The following is a 22676-nucleotide window of genomic DNA, read 5'->3' on the forward strand; positions in this document are numbered from 1 at the left end:
ATGAGTTAAGAAGAGATTTTTGATAAAACAAAGAGTCTAGATTATGGATCCAAGCATCAACTTACCTAAGACGATGATTTTTGTGGAATAACCTCCTTGAAAAGCTCTTAATCTCGAAATTTTTGAAGGAGTGAAAGTGTTCTTGAGAGAATTTGGAAAGAGTTGGAATGAATTATGGGGGTGTGTGTGTGTGTCTCCTCTCGGCCGAAGGTAAGAAGAGAGGGGGGAGAGAGAAGTGAAATGATTGTGTGCATGGAAGTATGTGATGACGCATGGAAGACCAAAATGTAATAAGGAGGTGGCTAACCCTCCTCATTTCACTAGTTTCTAATTTTTTTTCCTTTTTTTTGTTTTGCACTTGAGAGAAGAGAATTTTGGGCCTTTTGTGTTTAAATCCATATTATGGGCCCAATTTGATGGTTTTTCGGCCCAATAGGTCTTTGGAGATGGTTCACGGCCCAAAATAAATTAAAGTATGAGTCTCATGGCCCATTTGGGCTAGTTAGATTTGTTATGGCCCAATAAGACCCATTAGAGATAAACTAGTCCATTTTAGGCTTATAAGGCCCAAAAGGTTAAGTTTCATGAAAATGGGTCCAATTAGAGCCCATATAAGAGTTGTAAGCCCAAAATAATCAAATTGGAAACATATTGACCCATCAGGCCCAATAAGGAAATCCTAGTCCTAAATGGACTTAAACCAGGATTTATAATGTTTCCAAATCTTTATTTGGCTATTTGAAGTGTCTGTATAGAGTATGTGATGAAACTTTGGTTGTTATTGAATAAGCATCATACATGCTTTCACAGTTTTGGTTCACATTGTTATCATTGTTGTTGTTACAAAGCATAAAATTTCTAGTTGTGACATTCCATGGCCAAAAATTTGGCACCTTTATGCCATGAAAGTCCTTCAAGGCTCTAGATCTGAAGTGCTTTCCATTTAGGACGTCCAACTCTCAAGGACCATATCATTTGGACCAAAAACAAGCAAAAGGTGCTAAGAAGGAGGTCTAATCAACTATTAGGCAAGTTTGAGACTAGATTACTAGAAAGTGACGAAAATGGAGTGAGGTTTTCTGGATCAAGCAACTCTTCCTTGTTCCTTCAAACTTTCCTTCCTTCCAAGAGCTTCACACACACCCACAAGAACACTCAAAATGGCTCATAATTACTCACAATAACATTAGGGTTTCGAGATATAGGGTTAGGACAGTAGAGGCTGGAAATGAGGCCAACTCCTAAAGCATAAGGTGTTTAAATAGGGTGCAAAATTTTAACACCCTAAATTTTCAAATAAATTTTTTATTTTTAAACTACATCAAAACACAGTCTCACATTTCTCAAAACAAAAAATGTATAAGTTGTTCAAAACACAAGACAAAAAATGGTTTGATAATTTCCTAGAATCCCCTAAAACATAATCTCTAGCTGGTTTATACAATCATGTCGGCGCCTTCCTGCAATCCTGAGATATACCTGAAACACATTTTACATAAACATTGTAAGCACGAAGCTTAGTGAGTTCCCCAAAATACCACATACACAAATGATAAGTCTCTCATGGCTATAGCTCGACATGGACCCTCCGGGCATGCGTCTCGGTGAGGAGCCTCCGGTCTCACGGCTCAGTATGGACCCTCCGGCCATGCGTCTCAGTGAAGACCCTCCGGTCTCACAGCTCAGGTTGGACCCCTCTAGTCCTATATCTCAGTGAAGACCCTCCGGTCTCACAACTCGATTTGGACCCTTCGGTCCTAACTCAGTAAGGCACAGAATAATATATAGAAAAAATCACAAAGACAAAATGCATAATATCACATAACTCAGTATACGCACATAAGACCATCTGGTCAAAAAATCAGATAAGACCCTCTAGTCACATAATATTACCACTTCGGTAAGTATAGTGAGAAGACTCACCTCGCAGAGTAAAGCAATATATCCCAAACTCGAACGGTTGGTCTAGACTCCGATCCTCCATAGCCTCCAAAATCCACAGGTTGACCAAACCCTAAAGTCAACGGAAGTCAACATTCAAAGTTGACCCAACTCAACGAGTGCAACTCATCTACTCGTCGAGTTCCTTAGTACTCAGTAAATCACGAAAACCCGAGTTAACTCACCGAGTTTCTAGCCAACTCGTCGAGTCCATGCAGAGTCCATAAGATCGGGGGAAAACCCTAACCACTCGTTGAGTCGTTCCACCAACTCGTCGAGTTTACTCTGTATACAAAAATGGGAGAAGCCCGACTCAACTTGTCGAGTTGGATGCCCAACTCGTCGAGTTCTTCAGCCATTTCACATTAAACTCATTCTAGTCGATTCCAACGCTCCAAACTCCATATCCAACCTCCTAGGATAAAGTTTCCACGTAAAGTTGCTAACTTTACGATCATTCAAGGCCTCACAAGGCTAAAACACTCAATACTAAGCTCAAGAAAAGGTTTAGGACATGAAGATGGGTCAAAGCTTCATAAAGCTTGAGACTTTAGGCCTAAAGGGCCTAATAGTGTCCAGATCTGAGGTCTGAGATCCATAGCATGCTCACAACCATTAATGACTCAAGGAGAAGCTAGAAAGGGCCATAAACTCTCTAATGGAGAGATCTAACAAACAAGAAGTCAAGGTATTAACTTTTTACCTTCAAATGACTGCTACCACTGAGATGATGTCGGATCCAAAGACTCTTTCTTGTTCCAAGCTTCTTCTCTTCAAGGAATGCACCAAAAACCCACTCTTTATTAGCTCCAAACACTATCAAATGGAAGGTACTCGATTAGGGTTTGTCTTAGGGTGGTAAAGTGATGAGGGAGGCGGGGTAAAGGAGTTAAAGTCCTTTAAATAGGGTGCAAGGCCGAATAATTTGGGTTTCATCAAACAGACTCAACTCGTCGAGTCCAGTCCTCTGACTCGACGAGAAGACTTCATATCCCACACATCCTGATCATCTCCTACATGACGAGTTGGGACCAACCAACTCGTCGAGTAGGTCCTCTAATGTGAATAAAATTCTCAAGTTCCACATCCGGGAAATCGGGGTGTTACAAAAATCTCGGATCTAGGGTTTCCCAAACCCTGTCCAACTCGTCGAGTTGGTCCTCCCCAACTCGTCGAGTTGGTTTTTAAATTCCCACGTGCCCAATTATTCCAACACGTCGGGTTCTCACCCTTGAACTCGACGAGTTGGCCTTCTAGTTGAAGATTTTCTTTCCTTAATTATCCTTCTGAATTCCGGGTGTGACAGTTTTGATGATAATCCGCCATATTATAGACCAAAAACTAAACTCACAACAAAATCGAAATAGGGACCATATGATTAAGAAAAAAAATGGACCCCTACTACTACAATGATACAGGCACAAGGGTCGTTTATGTAATTTATTTATTATTTTGTTTCTAGGATTATATGCAGGTTGTGCTATAAGTATCCCTTTAACCAAGTTTACCCCCTAATATCAATCTAATCAATCATTTATTTTTGATTTGATATCATTTTTTTTTGTTTCTTTCCCTTTTTGTTTCTTTTTTGTTTTTTTGTTTCTTTTTGTTTATTATTATTATTATTATTATTATTATTATTATTATTATAAATTTCGATAACCATCTATAATTAATGACATTTTAAAATTTGGACAACATTATAAATTCGGATGACATTATAAAATTCAAACAACGATATAAAATGGAACAAAAGCAAAGATTATCTTTATTTTAGAAAGAAACCGATACCATTATCATCTATTGATAAATTGCAATTCACCCTAACCATTATGTAATGGTTGATTTACAAGGAGCATATTCAATACCTAATGTTTTGTCCAGACTTCTCCGTAAATACAAATCAAAATATTCGGCAACATAGATATACAATTACTCAAGTAAATGCTTTCAATCCGCATAATGCACCACACAAATGTAATATCGAACTAATTAATATTTATGATAAATAAAGATAAATTTTGCTTTTGTTCCGATTTATATAGTTGTTCGAATTTTATATTATTAATGTCGTCCGAATTTTATATTGTTATCGAAATTTATAATAATAATAATAATAATAATAATAATAATAAATTAAAAAAAAGGATGGAATTGAGAAAAAGAGATGATTTTTATAGCATACTAGGTGTGAAACCCGTGTAATACACGGGTTGATTTAAAAAGGATTAAACATTAAAATGTAAATAAAAAATATTTTTTAATGTACAATTTTAAAATAAAGAAAAAACATATTGATTGCAATTTAATATCATATATCATATATATGATATTTAATACTTTACATATATAAATATATGACTTTAATTTTAAAAATTGAAACAAGCTAAAATTTGACAAGTGGATAATATTTATTTCAAAAATACCATAAAATGACAAGTGTCAAAACTCATGAGAGATTGATATGTGGCAAAAAAAAAAAAAAAACAAAAACCTTCATTTATTAAGGAGGATTAGCACACTATATTGAAAACGCAGTGTAACGTCTATATTTTATCGTATGATGGAGGTATAAATAGAACCCATTCGACCGTTGCTATTTTTTTTTCAGTTCACCAATTAATCATTTCTTCTACAAGAAAAACCCTAATTTTTTCCCTCTTCAGTAATCGTCTTCAATTTGGCAATTTTCCAATTTACCGAAGAATTTTGAAACTTCAAAATTCGCTAATCTTTGAGGAAAAGACCGTATTTATCCCCTCGAAGTTGAACAGATCAGAGTTTTTGGCTTCTTTGTTAGAGGCATTTACGCAAACACTTAGTGCATTCATCTTGGTCGATCCATAGAAGATGGGAAGACGCAAAAATTCTTTGGCTGATAACCCTTCTAAAGATCGAGAAGGTTTCAAAAATTCTTCGGCTGATAAGGCTCCTAAAGGTCGAGAAGGTTCATGGAAAAAGATTTTTGAAGGACTGGCTAACTTGGTACAAGACCAACAGCGACAGCTTGAGTCCCTCCTAAAAGAAAGAAAATCCCTCGAAAAAAGAATCAGATCGCAGCACGATAGATGGGTCTTCGACGTTAAGCTATTAGAAGATTATATTTCCCAGGTGAGAACCCTAAATTTTCAATCTTTGGGTCTTAATAATTCTATTATTGCGCCCCTTGTTTATGGTCTTTAGTAAATTTAAGTTAATTCTATTTCTTGCTGTAAATATTGGTTGTTCCTATTCTTTCGGTCCTTCTTGATATGATATGTTGTTTTTAGATGATGAGAAACTCAAAAATTAAAGATATGGCTCGTGCTGTTGATGCTGCAAAGGCAAATTTGATCATATCTATGAAGCAAAAAGAAGCAATAATGCACAAACTAAAATTTGGTCAGTTGTTTCCTCTATTTAAATCCTAAATTCCCAAAAATTCTTGTACTTTGCAACCTTTGTTGCATTAGATTCATATATACACATTGGTTCTTGATCTCATCCACATTTCCATTTTGTTATTGCAGAAGATGCAGAAGATGATCGAGCTGATCTAAAACTTCTCTTTGATGAACTCTCTAAATTTCTACATGAGCCAAAAGTAAAGTCTATTCTTATACCCCATCGATATTCTCATGGCATTTACATCATTGATAAATGAAAACAATAGTAATCTTTAACTTATACAGCATCTAACAAGGAGCAACAGCAAGAACGCTGATGAGTCTGCACTGAAAGCAGAGAGGGATTTTGCATGGAATCAGTTCAAGAAAACCGATGCCCAATTGCAAGAACATGTCAAGAAAACCAAATCTGAAGTTGAAGCTGCAAATAACAGAATACAGAAATTAATCTCTGAATTGGAGCAATCACAGTCATTAAACATAGAAAAGAACAAAACGATTTCATCCTTACAAGATGACATGGCTGAGTTGGAATCTGATTCAAGAAAAAAGAGTGAAGAAATTTCAAGACTCACAAAAGAACTGGAGTTGTTACGTGGTGATTCTAATAAAAATAATAATAATCGTTCTAAGCTTTCTATTACACCTGTATTGCGTAGATGCACAGTGGATTCAGGAGGCATGTCTAGTCGTTCAAGTGACATGGTTGTGAATGAGAAGGTAATGAGAATGATTACACTGATTGATTCTTGTATGATCATATGAATGAATGATTTGAATTTTGAAAAGAAATATTTTTTATTTGCAGGGAGAGAGGAGAAGTTCTAAGAGAAAAGGAGGTGACACTGAACCAAGGCTGTTTACATCAAGATTTAAAGTTCCAAAGTTGAAGCACATGTCCACATAGTGAATTTAAGGGCATAAGTTGTATGTAGTGTGTAAAATTGTAGGCTCATATGGTTTATTTTGTGTAATTATCTAATTGACAATTTGACATTAACGAATGTAATGCATATTTTATAAAAGGTAAAATCTGTACATTACATACATATATATACACTGATTACCATAGTGGAAGCTCTTTGCCTACGTCATGATTTGTGTACACATATACCCTACATATACGTATATACTTGATTACTTAACACAAAGTACAAAAATGCACTCACATATTGATAAATTTGTTATAGGCCTGGGTTGGGTCCACCGGTAATACAGTTGGGACAATTTCCCTCAATTTATGTATGATTGTGTTAGCTGAGGTGGCTACTGCTTTATGCTAATAATACGAGATTGTGGGCCTAAGACATGATTTCCACTTAGAGCATGAACGATTGCAAGTTTAAGATCTTGCAGTGAAACGAGGTTTTTAGGCCGCGCGTTGCGGCGGAAGTTTGATCAATAATTTTGTGATACAATATGTTTTTTGAAGTTTTAGTTTCACCTGCGTGTAATGCTTTACTCACAATAACAACGTACTTTACATATTTTACTAATAGTTGTATAGGTAAAAATAGAGTATATTGGTTGTAAACATGTTTTTCAAATTTAAACAATCCATACATGGTTTTCAGACGATATGCCTTCCAAAGTGATGGAATAGGAAAGTGTTCGCAAACATACCCATACATGGTTTAGCCCATCAGGTGGTGTTTTACACCAGATGCTAAAGTAAAATGCTTTAATGTAAAAACATATGGTAGAGGCAAACTATACGTGACATCAAGTATCCTTTCAAATTAAGCAAATAAACCAATGTTTCTGCACCATTATTTCATATATTATGTAACGGTTCAAATTAGATATGATAAGCATGGGACAATGCACATATCTTATGAAACTTGACTATAAATACAAATTTTGAACCAAGTAACCAACATCAGTGACATTAACGGTCTCGGTTCCCATCAATTCCCAAATTTGAGCTTTAAAAGAAAATGGTTTTGAGGGTAAACATCGATTACATTCATGGAAAGCTCACTTGTCATGAGCTTTTTAACATTGGTGGACCTGCAAAACAAAAAGTAAAACGTTCAAGCCCATCACATATCTTGGCAGATTTTAGAGAAAAAAAAAATCTAAAAGGAATTGTCAACGGAAGACCAAATTACATTTATTGTCTGATATAGATTCATTACTATGACCTCCTCTCCTTAAATTGTGGAAGATGTTTCTAATCTTTCCCTGCTTAAAAAAACAACATCAAAATCTATAACTGCTTATGAAACTTAAGTAAAACAAATCACAATAGACAATAACAACTTTCTAGATCAAAACATCATCTATTTTTCTGAATTTTACACACTCAAAGCACAATCTTGCTTATGCTCTGATTTTTATGTCGAATTCTATGCAGGTCTATAAAAAAATAAGTACGAACACTAACATAAAAATAAAAAACATGCTTGGCTTCATTATATTATTATATTCAAAGGTTATCACCTAATTATGAATAAACATAAGCTTTATTTCTTAGGCTTTACATGTTAACTATTACCGGAAAGACAACTTAAAACTGTCAAAAGAAGGGAAAAAATTAAACAACGTTAAAAAAAGAGAGATAAGAATGATGCCAGGTAGCCAAGTTAAAGACTTACATCCCTATCTCCCATCATCGTCTTCATCAAATATAAAGTGGTTCTGAAGATTATATATTAGGGCTCGAAAATAAAATAAAATAAAACATAAAAAAAGGTGTAAAGAAGAGAAGAAAAAAACATCCAGACTATACAGTTCCATCAAATTGGTCGTCTTGGAAGGGTTTCACTCTGCAAGTTGCTCCTGTAAAAAAGAACAAAAAAACTATCCTAATAAAAAATCATTAATCAACTCTTTCATCTCATCCCAGAGGAAAAACTTTATTCACGTGTTTTCAACACCATACCATTGAGAGTCGTAGATCGAATCCATCATCTAGATTTTCACAAAGGCTTTCATCCTCTCTTGAAGTTCTCCTTGTCGTTTCTCTCGTATCTTCTTTCCTTCAAACCACATAGAAGTGGAGTCATAGAGCACAAAACCGGGAAAAAGGCAGAGCATGGAGGGTAACATGAGTGATTTTCTTGAGATCTAATAACAGATTGACAATTAAGCTTATAGTTACTTGAAGTGTTTGAAAGGAATCAAAATACGCTTCTTGTTATAATTTTCTCTTAGGCATTTCATTTGGTAAGCCCAAATTTGAGAAAAACCTGAAATATAAGAGATGAACCACAAAATCAAAACACACATGAGAGAGAGACCTTGGTAAGGGCTTGGAACTACCTCTTTGGAAAGCTTGTAGAAAAAACAACCAAAAAAAAAGAAACAAACCCTTGGTTTCCAAACAACCAGTAGCAAGGCCAATAGTAAAAAACCCTTTTTCCCGAACTTGTTCATCTTTATCCAGAACGAAATATGTTTTTAAAACTGTAGAGATAAAAAGCAATAACGGATGGTTGAACAAGAACAAACGATTTTTGGTTGCTTCGATCTCTGTTACGTGGTTGATGAAAGAGAAGCCGACGGTAGCAGTAGAGGGTGGTGGTGGTTGTGAATGGTTGCTTCTAAGGTTAGAGAGAAGGAGGAAGAGAAGTTGTGCTGTTTTGAACCGATGGATTCATTAGGAAGCGTGAGAGTTTTGAAGAGATAGCGGGGGAACAGGGAGTCAGTGGAACAAAGTCTTCAAGCTACAGTGTGCATTGTAGGTTGATGTGCTCTTATCTACAGTTATAACATTTTGAAAAATGTTAATGTTTACAATGCCAGTTTAGCCTCATTCATCAAGTTTAGAAAGAGAAATTAATGAGCCATTAATTTTGATTGGTTTTAGTATTTAAATGATTATTTGACTAAAATAATAACATAAAATCACTTGCAAGTCTTGCACATATAGAAAAATGAAATTTCATGCGGCAAGAAGTCATTTCTTAGTGGCATTGCAAAAACCTTTTGTAAGATGCGATGCGGAAGGTCTTATATTAGACCATCTGCATTGTCTCTTGCAAATGATATTTGCAATGTCACGTCAACTTTAAAATGTGTCATATGGGTATTCATCTTTCATACCATATATTCTCAACATATTTCTGAAAGTCTTGCATTGTGGACCCCACCCTCCACCATCATAAGCTTTTATTTATATAATTCATTTTTTATTTTTACTTAAGTATTTTCAAATTACCATCATATATAATTAAAATATCCATTTGGCACATTTAATTTTATATTACAAACACTTGAAATATATATATATATATATATATATATATATATATATATATATATATATATATATATATATATATATTAGTATATTTAGGTTTTTAAATATAAATGAATTATTGAGATGTCACTGAGGACCATTTTTGAAAGAGTGTTAATTATTGATGTGAGAGATAATTGCAAAACTGAACGTGTCTTAATTGAAAGATGAGTTGATATTGCATTGATGTGGATGACCTCGACTCACATCTAGCATACTCCAAGGTTTGTTGGCTATAGCACGGAACAGTACAATCTCAACCCAACTCATACAATATGTCGACATATAACAGATAATATCATATATAGATAAACATACAGTATCACAGGCAGTCCTACATATCTACCCGACTAGCATATCAAAACTAGCATGCATATCTATACCATACTCAGCATATTAACAATATCAGGTTATCAAACGAATGGGTCCACCTTAGTGCCTTCGACCTGAAAGTATAGTGAGGAAAACTCACTTCACAATGCCAAACTGTGCTGAAACCTCCGAGTGTTGACTCACGGAAAATACCGAACTATCAAAGTAAACAAACATCCAATCAACAATTGGAATACCATTCTTGAATAAGGCCTCATACTTAAGGTAAATGTCCATTTTACCCTTTCCCTAATTGGGCCAAGGCCCAAGGCCGAATCTTGATCCAAAAGGCCCGTATTACTTCAAGGCCCACACTTGGCCCAATTTTCCCAATTGCGCCCAACTCCTTATTGGGCCTTATCCTAAGGTCCAACTCTCTAATCAGCCCAAACACACTAATATCTAGAAGTCCAAAGAGGGCCTAAGCATTCAAGCCCAAAAGGTGGCCTAAGCATTCAAGCCCAAAAGGTGGCCCAAAACATGAAGTCCAAACAGGAGGCGTACACGGGGCGTAACCCTTCGGTACGCTGGGTGTACTCTGCCTCGCATTGACCACCATTAGAGTGGTTGACTCAGTACGCGGGGTATACCCTCGCAGGTCTTAAAATCCTTATAAGTGCTTAATGGATTAAGCACCTAAGCTCAAAGTTCAGATCCATGACTCAAAAGTACTCTAGAATCATAAAGTCTCAAACTTTAAGACTTTAGACGTCCAAAAAGTCCTTAATACATGGTCTTAATCCATTAAGACCTCCTATAAAGAACAAGGAACCAAACTAGCTAAAGGGACCTCATTTTTATTCCTTAGGACTCATCTAGGGTCTGAAAGGACAGCCCAACACGTCCAAAACAAAGCATACATAACAATGAGACTTTTGGGACAAGAATAACATCATAAAGCTACCAAGATGAGATCCAAACAAACCAAGCATAAAGATGGTAGCTTTTTTACCTTCTGGAGCTTCTTTATGAAGTGATGATCCAAGATCTACTAGCTTGCTTCACTCTCCAATCACCTTGATGCAACTTCTTCTTCTTCAACCACACAAGAAATACACTCTTAGCTCTCTCTCTCTCTCTCTCACACACACACACACACACTAGAGAAGTTAGGGTTTTCCAAAAACGATTCTGGAACTTAGAGGCTAAAAAGATGGGGGGTAAAGGGTCCATAAGGATGCTTAAATACTACACAAACCCTAAAAATTAGGGTTTTCACCCGAACACACTTACCGCCAGCATATATATGTGTTTGCACAACGTATTAAGGTGTGCCCTAGTACGCTTAGCGTACCCATATGTACGCCCATCGTATTACGCCCATCGTAAACTTCAAGGGCCAAAACGACAATTTAAATTATCAAAGGAAGAATTTGAAAATACCTGAAAGACCGGGATGTTACATTAGAATTTAATTTCGTCGTAAACATGAAATCACATGTTTTTATGGTTCAGAGTCTATAAGAAGTATTGAACATTGTTAGGAAACTTGTAGATAACTTAAAACAACGATTCAATTCTAAGAACATGTTTATATTTAGTTAGTAAAGTTAAGTTAAGTTAAAGAATTTGTTTTGACTAAATAACTTGACAAGTAAAGTAACATTAGAGCTTATTAGTGTTCTTAGTACAAGCCTAGATTAGTAAATAATTCGTACATCAATTGATAATCAACTCACATCATAATGAATAGAATTTGAATCGAAATTGTTTCTCAATTGATTTTCCAAAAACTTATTCTTTAGGAGTTTTGAATTTGTTGACCATCGAATCGAAGTCTCAAAATTTTCACCATTTGGCCATTAAAGTTCTAACGGGGATAACTAAGTTCTTAAACTTTCAATCTTGTCACAATTTAGCCATTAGGACATGCTATAGCATGTTTGTAGGATTCCCTACTTATGTGGCATGCCACATAAACAGTTTTAACTCACCTGTATCAACGTGGCATCAACATAAATTTCTAGAAGTCTATGTGGCAATTCTCTTATCTCTAGGTTGCGATTAATTACAAAAAGAAAAAAAATGTTGAAAAGAGTCGTTGGGCACTTCTTCCCCAATGGTTCGTTTCGAATCTATGTTTAAGCATTTATCGCCCATGAAATTGGCCACGAAATAGTGATGCATCCAAGAGATTGGCTAGGAAATGGCATCCTATTCTTCAATTTTTTTCTCCCATGCATGTACAAAAAATTGAAGAACAATGCTTGCCTTTCATCCGTTTGTGTGTGTATCCCCGATAACAACAAGAAATTGAGAGCACCCCTTATTTGAATCGATGCATGTATGAAGAAGATGGTCCAGTGGTGGTATTTTACATGTGTATGAAAATGATTAGGTAGAGATGGTGAAAGGTTTGGTGCAAAGAAAGCCAATGGTCGTGTTTTCGTTCTTTGGTAAATATGATCTTGTACGGTGGTCGATCTATGGTGAATTAAGAACATGGTGAAGTGATTTATGGTTGTGATTACTAGTGGGGTTAAACTTCTTTTCCTCCTCGATGGACTTGTAGGTGTGGTCACAAAACAAAATGAGAACAAGGGACATGGGGATGATGATGCGTGAAGGCTGGAGATGATGATGAATCATGTTGTGGTAACAATATTGGTGTTGATGTGGCTGTGATCGTAATTAACATGGGTAAATGATGATAATGGAAAATACATAATGAACAGAAGGTAAATGTGGAGGTTGTGTTAGAGGAAATAAGGTTTATATTGGAGATATGGATACCCCTTGGATCATGTGAACACTTTCCAAACTGATATTTCTACCCTATGCCTGGGTTGCAAGAAATTCAGCTTAGGATAATCCAAGAGGACACTTATGATTCTAGGCACAGAGATCATAAGCCAAATTGCTAGGAAGATTCTGTGTTCGTTTGAAGAAAACAAGAGCTAATAGTTTTTGCGTCTCTTCTCATAGAGAAGATTCGTTTATATAATAAACAAGATTAGGGTTTCTCTCAGGGCTGGCCATCATTGGTTGCTTTGGAAGCAATCCAGGAAATCCAAAATTTAATGAGGATTTAAGGTTTTTAAAACTAATGAAAATTATTTGGGCATTCCAAGCGTGATTGAAATACATCAAACTTCTTCTTCAGATATATTCATCGTTCAGTGATGTATTTCAATTCAAAATCAGCGATGTATCGTATGTGGGACCCCAGCCAGGGGCACTGCCCCTTGGACCCCGCTAGAGGCACTGCCCCTAGACCCTGCTCGCTGACCTGGTAGCAGGAACCTATCCAGGGGATCTGTTCCTTGGACCCCGCTAGGGGCGTTGCCCCTAGACCCCACCAAAGGGACACTGCCCATTTGGAAACCCCGGACCTAGGGGTGCTTCCCCCCAGATCCCCAACTTGTCGTCGAACCGGATTCTGATTCGATCTTATATATGCGTGCACTTTGCACAAACTTGTACATATATTAGAGTACAAATTATGAAGCCCCTTAGCTCACTTGTTAGTTCCACTTACATAAAATGACATGGTGACACTAAAATCCCCAACAATCCTCCCTCATTTTAGTGTAACCCTTGAACAAACATAACCTTATCAAAACAAACCAAACTAGTACATAACGAAAATATCGAAGTGATTGAATTTCCACTTAGTATCATACATTTGCAAATACTCGAGAATCAGGGTGTTCTAAGAATTGAACTCATCATCTCATTTGAATACCAGAAAGTAAAATACATACTAATTTATTGAATTTCTAGCAAAATACAACTTGACACTATTATAATGCCATGTGTCCCAATCCTCTCATGATCGTATCAACGTTAAGTCCACAACCTCTTGAAATAAGGCTACACTTCACAATCACGTAGGTAACTCCTTTCCATGTATCTGCACATACATTTTTCAAAGGAATTATTAAGAAGTTAAACTTTAACTTGGCTAACTTGTAGAACGGAACATATACCTGGGATGAATACTTCATGTGTTCCAATCTCTAAGTATGATCATTCCACATTGAATTTAACTCCTAGCATTATATTAGGAGGGAATTGGGTGTCTCATCATTACAGAATTAAATGGACTTTAATCCCTTCCCGATTACAGGCTTGTGTACTAAGTGTCTTATCAGACCTTTAGTCAAGTGATCCGCCAATTTTTTTTTTTGTGATTTCACAAACTCAACCGAAATCACACTATTCATGATTAGTTCTCTAATCATGCTATGTATAACACCTAGGTGTCTAGACTGGCCATTATAAACCCGACTGTATGCCTTAGCCAAAGAGGTTGCACTATCAAAAAGGAGAGAAATAGGTGATATCTGTTTAGACCACAAAGGAATATCATAGACTAAATTCCTTAGCCACCCTGCTTCTTTACTAGCAGCTGCTAACGCAACAAACTCAGATTCCATTGTTGAGTTTGTAATGCAAGATTTCTTCTTGGAAGCCCAAGATATGGCACCTCCCCTAAGCAAGAATACCAAACCAGAAGTTGAGGAATGGTCCTCCATGTTGGTTTTCCAACTTGCATCCGAATGACCTACTAAATCTGAAGGACTCCCTAAGTAACTCAAACCATAATCCTTGGTTCATTTGAGATACTTAAACACTCTATTCATTGCTTGCCAGTGTTGGATACTAGGATTACTAGTGTACCTGCTCAACTTACCCACAACAAAGCAATACCAGGTCTGGTACTTGTCATGACATACATCAAGCTACCAATAACCTTAGATTATTCCACTTGTGAAATTGGAAAGCCATTATTTGGCATTAATTTCACACTTGGATCCATAAGAGTACTCACAAGAGAACAATTGGTAAAATTAAACCGCTTGAGAATTTTCTCGACTTTGAGTCATTACCAAACCTTTGTTCATCCTTTTAATTCTTATTCCAAGAATTACATCAACCTCTCCTAAATCTTTCATGGAAAACTTAGACGATAATAATTTCTTTGTTTCATTTACTTGATTTTGATCGGTACCAAAAATTAACATGTCATATACATATAAGCAAATGATCACTCCAACTCTAGTAGCATCATCAAATCTACTATAAACACATTTGTCACATTGGTTTGTCTTGAAACCAGAAGACAAAATAACCTCATCAAATTTTTGATGCCATTGCTTAGGCGCTTGTTTCAGCCCATACAAAGATGTGACAAGTTTACAAACCATATGTTCTTTATCGAGCATAATGAAACCTTTTGGTTGTTTCATGTAAACCTCCTCATCAAGATCACCATTTAAAAAGGCTGTTTTCACATCCATTTGTTGAATAACCAGATTGTGAATACTTGCCAAGGCAATCAACAATCTAATAGTAGAAATATGAGCAACCGGAGCATACGTATCAAAATAGTCAACACTGGTTTGTTGTCTAAAACCTTGAATGACTAACCGGGCTTTGAATTTGTCAATAGTCCCATTAACATTCATTTTCTTTTTGAAAATCCACTTTCAACCAAGTGGTTTAGAACCTGGAGGAAAATCAGACAACACCCATGTGTTGTTTTCAAGGATTGATGACATTTCATCATTAATTGCTTCCTTCCAAAAGGCACTATCACGAGACTCCATGGCCTCTTGATATATCTTAGGATCATCTTCAATACTATAGCAATAAGAGTATTCAAGATTAATTTAACCCCTTGAACCTTCCACTAAATACAGTTGGAAGTTGGATCCGACATTTTTCGCAATTTCGCCTCTTTTGCTTCTACGAAGCTCTTGTGGTTCTTGTACATTACCACCATCTTGACTTTCTGAATTTTGCACTTTATTAGTACCAAAATTCAGATCCTTAGGCCTTTGAATTGATGAAAAGCGCATCTCATCAAAAATTGTATCTTGTGATTCGATAACGGTGTTAATCGAAACCGAATCATTAGATTCTATTACATAAAACCTATATGCCTTGGAATGCTCAACATATCCTATGAATATACAATCAATTCTACGTTCTCCCAAAATGTTCTTTTTGGACTCGGTGAGTTTTACAACTGCCCGACATCCCTAAAACCGAAAATAACTCAAATTCGGCTTTTTCTTGAACCAAATTTCATATGGGACTGTTTTGTTCCTTTTATTTGGAACCCTATTTAATAAATAGGAGACCGTTAACATGGCCTCTCCCCAGAATCCATCACTCAATCCCGAGTATGAAAACATCGAGTTTAGCATTTCCTTTAAAACTCGATTTTTGCGTTCAACAACACCATTATGTTGGGGTGTGTAAGGTGCCGTTGTCTCATGAACGATACCCGCTGATTAGAAGTATATAGGATCCATATATTCACCTCCCCTATCAGTCCTAAGATATTTAACCAGATTGCCCAATTGTAATTCCACCTCGGTTTTGTATATTTTGTATTTATCTAAGGCTTCGTCCTTAGAATGTAACAAATACACATAACAAAACCGAGTGCATTCATCAATGAAGGAGTGGAGTGAAAATCACACAGGTCACTATGTTGCTAAAAAATGGTTGTTTTGTCACTTTTGTAAGCATGCATGTTTTACATTTATCCGATGTCATATCAAAGGCTGGAATTAATCCATCTTTTGACATCTCATGCATCCTTCTAAAGTTGACATAACCTAACCTCACATGCCAAAGCATAGATTTATCAACATTGGAAGCAGAAGATACAAATGTAGAATTTTGAACAGGTAATAATTTGTCAACAATTTTCAAACGAAAGATTCTATTATTTAAATATCTAAAGCTAACGAACATTTCACCCTTAGATAATATGAACTTATCTGACTCAATAACTTGTTTAAAACCATCATAATTCAAAACTAGAACTAACAAGATTCTTGCGAATCTTGGGAATAAACAAAACATCAAAAAGTCTAATTGTCTTTCCAGAAGTAAATTCAAGAAACACGACACCAACACCACAAATATGAATAAAAGGATCGTCTCCTATTTTCAGCACCAACCCATCTTTAAGCGGAGTTAATGTTTCAAACATCCGTTTATCCTTTCATACATGGTTCGTTGCCCCAAAGTCGATCCACCAAGCAACATCATCATTCTGAACATAGAAAAATTCAGGAATGAATGAAACATAGTAAACATAATTCTGATTAGAATTATAGTTAGTAAAAAAACCGACCTCCTTTAACTAGGGCCGAAGACCCGTTCACTTTTCCATTGGCTCCACTATTTCCAACATCATTGTTGCTTAAGTTCACACGACAATCATGCTTGTAATGCCCAACTTGATTGCACCTCCAACAAACCAGATCCTTTTTCTTTTTGTTGGAGTTGCTTGGGACATGTTCCTGCTTGCATTTGCCATATCCTTTGTGGTTCTGATTTCTTGGTTTGTTTTCAACCATATGAACCGAGGGTTGTCCAGATTCAACTTTCCCGTTGGGTTTATCAGATTTGTCACTTTCCTTCGCACGAAGAGATTCTTTAATACGAATATGACTAGCAAGTTGAACCAAAGACGGTTCCTCCTTTTGATGTTTTAAGTTATGTTTGAAGTCTTTCCAAGATGGATGAAGTTTGTCAATGATGCTTGACACAACAATGGATTCACCAATATTCATATGGTGCAGTTTAAACTGACCATATATGCCAAGGAATTCATTGTATTATTCAGTGATAAACCTTGAATCGTCCATCTTAAAATTATTAAAATCACTGACCAGACACTTCTTGCTAGAAGCGTCTTTAGTGATGTATCTCAATTCAAGGGTGTACGATAACTCCTTGGCACACAAGGCTTCACTATGGATATCAAGTAAAGCATCAGACATACCGTTCAAAATGTGACCTTTGCAGATGTAGTCATCGTTGTCTAATTTCTGTCTCCTCCTTATCTCTTCAGTTGTCTCAACTACACCTTCCTTAACCTTCGGTAGTCTTGAAGTAGTCAGCACGTATGTTGCCTTTAGAGTAGTCAACATGAAGTGCATTTTCTTCTTCCAACGTCTGAAATCGACGCCTTCAAAGTTCTCCAGCTTTGCAAACTTCGTGGTCATCTCGCGGATTGATTCCCCTATCTCCAAAAACATAAAATATTAGTTCGAATGTTAGAGGAAATAGGGTTTATATTGGAGATCTGGATACCCCTTGGATCGTATGAACACTTTCCAAACTGATATTTCTATCCTATTTCTGGGTTGCAAGAAATTTAGCCTAGGATAATCCAATAGGATACCTATGATTCTAGGCATAGAAATCGTAAGCCAAATTTCTAGGAAGATTATGTGTTCGTTTGAAGAAAACAAGAGCTAATAATTTTCCTATCTCTTCTCAAAGAGAAGAGCCATTTATATAATAAATGAGATTATGGTTTCTCTTAGGGTTGGCCATCCTGGGTTGCTTTGGAAGCAAGCCAGGAAATTCGAAATTTAATGAGGATTTAAGGTTTCCAAAACTAATGGAAATTATTTGGGCATTGCAAGCGTGATTGAAATACATCAAACTTCTTCTTCAGATGTAGTCATCGTTCAGTGATGTATTTCAATTCAAAATCAGTGATGTATCGTAAGCGGGACCCCAGCCAGGGGCGCTGCCCCCAGAACCCGACTTGTCGTCGAACCAACTTCTAATTCGATCATATATATGCGTGCACTCCGCACAAACCCATACATATATTAGAGTACAAATTATGAAACCCTTTAGCCAATATGTTAGTTTCAATTACATAAAATGACATGATGACACTAAAATCACCAACATGCTGCGACGGTACGAAGAAGATGGTTGGATGTGGATGGTGTTTTCGACTGAAGAAGATAGAGTTGGTGGTTGATATGTGGTTAAACTACAAACCAGATATAGCTTGTTTCAATGGCTAAATAACAACAATTCAAAGTTTTATAAAGACTAAATTGGCACAATTAGAATTTTAGAGGCCAAAGGGAGAATTTCAAAACTTCTATTATTTATTTCTTTCATTCTATTATTTTTCTAGTCATTTAGATAATAAAATCCACCCCCACTCCCTCCTCCTTTACATTTATTGTCTTTTCAAAAATGTTAAAACCATATATCTTACGGAAAAAAGTAGTTAACATTTTTTTAACGACAATGTAATCTACTATTAAATTACCACTTATGTCTCCAACGTTTAAACTCATGTCCTTGTTGAGTTGTGGATTGGACAATTGCCCCCTATACTATTTGCCCCCCTATACTATTTTTGGGTATAGATAGCGGCAATTTAATTATTTTTATACATTTATTGGTGTGACAAACCAACAATCTTTAAGATATTAACTATTAATCAAATTTTTAAAAATTAAAATAAAAGTTGATGGATTAAGCTAACCAACTTGAGGCGTTTTTGACTTGTCGTAAAATTTTATCCACTTTAACTTGTAATTAGTTAAGGTAATTTGAGCAAACCTTATGTTCACATGTTACGCAAACAATCAACGAAAAAACATAGAATTAACATGGTTCGATGTAACTTATGTCCACGAGTAAGAACCGAAGAACTTTACTGCTAGTCGACTGTCAAAGTAATTATTTTGGAATCCTTAACCTTCTTCAAACGCTTATTTCGAACTGCCATCCAGGTTTCTTCGCTTCGTAAATCAATCTTCTTTACACAAATAGCAATGACAAAATTCAAGATATAAATTGAATCAATGTTTTGCTAAATGGACTTTTGTAATTGTTTATAAAATAAAGGAAAGATAAAAGCGTGTGTTAATATAAACCTATTTCAACCAACGGAAACGCTTCTTATGTTCTTATACTTATATATATATAACTCACCCAAATTTACCAAGAGAAGAGAATAACCAGATACAGAAAAGAATCAAAGATACTAGTTAGCTATCATCTGGGAATGCTTATTGAAATGCTTGCATTAATCAAAATCATAAGAAATCAAAGTACATTGAAGGTCATTAGACTGGAATCCAAATTAACAAACAGAAATCAAACATATAAATCCAAATAGGAATATAAATCGATACGGGCAATCCTTCTTCTCCGAATCGAACATAAAAATTACTCCTCTTCTTCACCACCACCCTCTTCCTCATAGTCCTGCTCTTCCTCCGCTGTTGCATCCTGATACTGTTGATACTCCGCCACCAAATCATTCATGTTACTTTCAGCCTCTGTAAACTCCATTTCATCCATTCCCTCTCCTGTATACCAATGCAAGAAAGCCTTGCGCCTAAACATGGCAGTAAACTGCTCACTCACTCGTTTAAACATCTCTTGAATAGAAGTCGAGTTTCCAACAAAAGTCGAAGACATTTTCAGCCCAGTTGGAGGAATATCACAAACGCTTGATTTCACATTATTTGGAATCCACTCAACGAAATACGACGAGTTCTTGTTTTGAACATTGATCATTTGTTCGTCTACTTCCTTGGTACTCATCTTCCCCCTGAACATGGCAGATGCCGTCAGATATCGGCCATGTCTAGGGTCCGCTGCACACATCATGTTCTTAGCATCCCACATCTGCTGAGTCAACTCTGGGACGCTAAGAGAGATGTATTGCTGGGACCCACGAGAAGTTAAGGGTGCGAACCCCACCATGAAGAAATGGAGACGTGGGAATGGGATTAGGTTAACCGCTAGCTTACGAAGGTCAGAATTCAATTGACCAGGGAATCGCAAGCAACATGTTACACCGCTCATGGTTGCGGAGATCAAATGGTTTAAATCACCAACTATAATATAAAAAATTCATCAATCCTTAAACTTCACATCAAAATATTAAACCATGCATGTTAAACATAAAGACGAGATGAATTCTACTTACAACTTGGTGTGGTGAGTTTCAAAGTCCTGAAACAAATGTCATAAAGAGCCTCGTTGTCGAGGACCATGCATTCATCAGCATTCTCGACCAATTGGTGCACTGAAAGTGTCGCATTGTAGGGTTCAACAACAGTGTCGGATACCTTTGGTGAAGGGAAAACGGAGAATGTGAGCATCATCCTGTCTGGGTATTCCTCTCGAATCTTGGAGATCAAGAGTGTCCCCATACCAGAACCTGTTCCACCTCCAAGCGAGTGACATACCTGAAAACCTGTCACAATATAGCACACATGCATCAAGGGTAGAGATCATATCAATAAGGTGTTTTGTATGAACGTCATTGCAAGGTCAGAGATCATCCAATAATTTATACGATTCATGGATGTATAAACTTTCAGGTTTACATGTACCTTGCAACGCATCGCAATTCTCAGCCTCCTTGCGAACGACATCAAGCACAGAATCAATCAATTCAGCGCCTTCTGTATAATGCCCCTTGGCCCAGTTATTACCGGCGCCGGACTGGCCAAAAACGAAGTTATCAGGCCTGAAGATCTGGCCGTAGGGACCAGATCTGATGCTGTCCATGGTGCCAGGCTCGAGATCCATAAGCACAGCACGGGGAACATAACGGCCGCCGGAGGCTTCATTGTAGTAAACGTTGATACGCTCAAGCTGGAGATCGGCGGTGGTACCATTGTATTGGCCGGAGGGATCAATACCATGTTCGTCGCAGATGACCTCCCAAAACTTTGCACCGATTTGGTTGCCGCATTGGCCTCCTTGTATGTTTAAGATTTCTCTCATTTTCGGGATGATGAAGGGATTGCAATGGATCCAAAGAGGGAAGAGGGAGAATATTTGAAGTGAAAGGAAGAGGTCATAATGTCATAATATTATTAGCGGGAGGAAGTTAAGGGCTAACGTTGGTATCGCGGGTTCACGGAGAAGGTTGTGGTCGTCGGTTATTTGTTCAATTTTTTTCTCAACCGCCGCCTTTCCATTTTTGTTGGTCGCTCAATGCTTGTTTTTAATTTATTTTTTAAATTTGATTAAAAAAATATAATTTTTATTTATTTATAAGAATAGAAAAATGAACGTACAAGCTCAATCAAGTTTTCAAACCGTTTATTTTGTTTATTTAAGAAACCCAACGAACTTAACATTTTGTCTAAAAGAATTCAACGAAATATTCAAACCGTTCAAAAACTTTAATCATGTTTTGTCTGTTCAAAATGTTAAGTTTGTGGGGTTCTTTTGAACAGACAAAACATGATTGATATTTTTTGAACATTTTAGAAACTTCGTTGATCTTACAACAATATAGTAATAACCCATCTTATCTGTTTCTCTTTTTTGACTTCCATATAATTAAACAAAAGTATAACTTAGTTGAGTTTTTTTGGACAAAACATGATTTGAGTTTTTTGAACCGTTTGGAAACTTCGTTCGACTCGTAAGCCATTTTCTATGGGAAAATGGAGTAATTCAAATGCTAATTTGTTAATAATTGACAATGAGGCAAAATTGAACGGAAGTATATTCAAATGTGTATAAAGTTATATAAATTGTTTTATTCGATGGAAATTTGAATTTTGTTTTATAAATATAGTTTTTAATTATATCTAATTCATAAATTTTTTTTTTTTCAATCCTCGAAAATTACTCCTTACCTCATTTCAATATATATCCCTACATAAAAGTTTTACATGAATGTAGTGGGTAAACGAGAAACAAATTGTGTCGCAACTCCTTCTTGGATGACAAAACTAATTCTTTTAAAAACAGTATGCATAGATCTTGAGGTCATAACATTAATATGCATGAACTATTGAACTCTATTGATATTGAGAAGTTCCATAACATCTAGCGCAAGGAAACCAAAAGTATCAAATGAAAAAGGTATATATAAACGTGTGTTGATTGTTCATGCATGTTTTCTCATGTTTTTCCACTTTGCATAATGCAACTTTTAAAGCAGTTTGTCTCACAGTGAAAACCCTACTCCC

The 22676-nt window shown here is 36.2% G+C and overlaps 2 protein-coding genes and 1 long non-coding RNA gene across 4 annotated transcripts; 1 reads left to right on the forward strand and 2 right to left on the reverse strand.

The window, feature by feature from the left end:
• Nucleotides 1–4536: 4536 nt before the first annotated feature.
• On the forward strand, nt 4537–6421 carry LOC145077086 (uncharacterized). Its single transcript, XM_079022860.1, has 5 exons — nt 4537–5052; nt 5211–5322; nt 5451–5524; nt 5613–6047; nt 6136–6421. Exons 1-5 carry the CDS (start codon nt 4792–4794, stop codon nt 6232–6234), a joined length of 981 nt encoding a protein of 326 aa, XP_078878986.1. The 5' UTR covers nt 4537–4791; the 3' UTR covers nt 6235–6421.
• Nucleotides 6422–7097: 676 nt separating this feature from the next.
• Nucleotides 7098–8986, reverse strand: LOC145073685 (uncharacterized). Of its 2 annotated transcripts, none has more exons than XR_013691501.1 (3): nt 8212–8986; nt 7439–8108; nt 7098–7337 (listed from the first exon to the last, which is right to left on the reverse strand). It is a non-coding gene; the product is annotated as an uncharacterized LOC145073685 (long non-coding RNA). The 2 variants fall into 2 exon arrangements; XR_013691499.1 differs by having other exon boundaries at nt 7439–7511; nt 7925–8986.
• A 10742-nt stretch (nt 8987–19728) lies between these two features.
• Nucleotides 19729–21541, reverse strand: LOC145072825 (tubulin beta-1 chain). Its single transcript, XM_079019299.1, has 3 exons — nt 21078–21541; nt 20669–20938; nt 19729–20576 (listed from the first exon to the last, which is right to left on the reverse strand). Exons 1-3 carry the CDS (start codon nt 21472–21474, stop codon nt 19900–19902), a joined length of 1344 nt encoding a protein of 447 aa, XP_078875425.1. The 5' UTR covers nt 21475–21541; the 3' UTR covers nt 19729–19899.
• Nucleotides 21542–22676: the final 1135 nt, after the last annotated feature.

Source organism: Lactuca serriola, chromosome 9, assembly GCF_051521515.1.
Source record: "Lactuca serriola cultivar US96UC23 chromosome 9, Lser_US96UC23_V15, whole genome shotgun sequence".
Taxonomy (NCBI): domain Eukaryota; kingdom Viridiplantae; phylum Streptophyta; class Magnoliopsida; order Asterales; family Asteraceae; genus Lactuca; species Lactuca serriola.

Excerpts from the sequence above, each read along its gene's own strand:
- LOC145072825 (XM_079019299.1), bottom strand. The coding sequence starts at position 21,474 with ATGAGAGAAATCTTAAACATACAAGGAGGCCAATGCGGCAACCAAATC. Across the intron at positions 20,939-21,077 it reads GAATTGCGATGCGTTGCAAG|GTTTTCAGGTATGTCACTCG; the intron begins GTACATGTAAAC and ends ATATTGTGACAG. Across the intron at positions 20,577-20,668 it reads GAAACTCACCACACCAAGTT|TTGGTGATTTAAACCATTTG; the intron begins GTAAGTAGAATT and ends TTTATATTATAG.
- LOC145077086 (XM_079022860.1), top strand. The coding sequence starts at position 4,792 with ATGGGAAGACGCAAAAATTCTTTGGCTGATAACCCTTCTAAAGATCGA. Across the intron at positions 5,053-5,210 it reads TAGAAGATTATATTTCCCAG|ATGATGAGAAACTCAAAAAT; the intron begins GTGAGAACCCTA and ends TGTTGTTTTTAG. Across the intron at positions 5,525-5,612 it reads AATTTCTACATGAGCCAAAA|CATCTAACAAGGAGCAACAG; the intron begins GTAAAGTCTATT and ends TAACTTATACAG.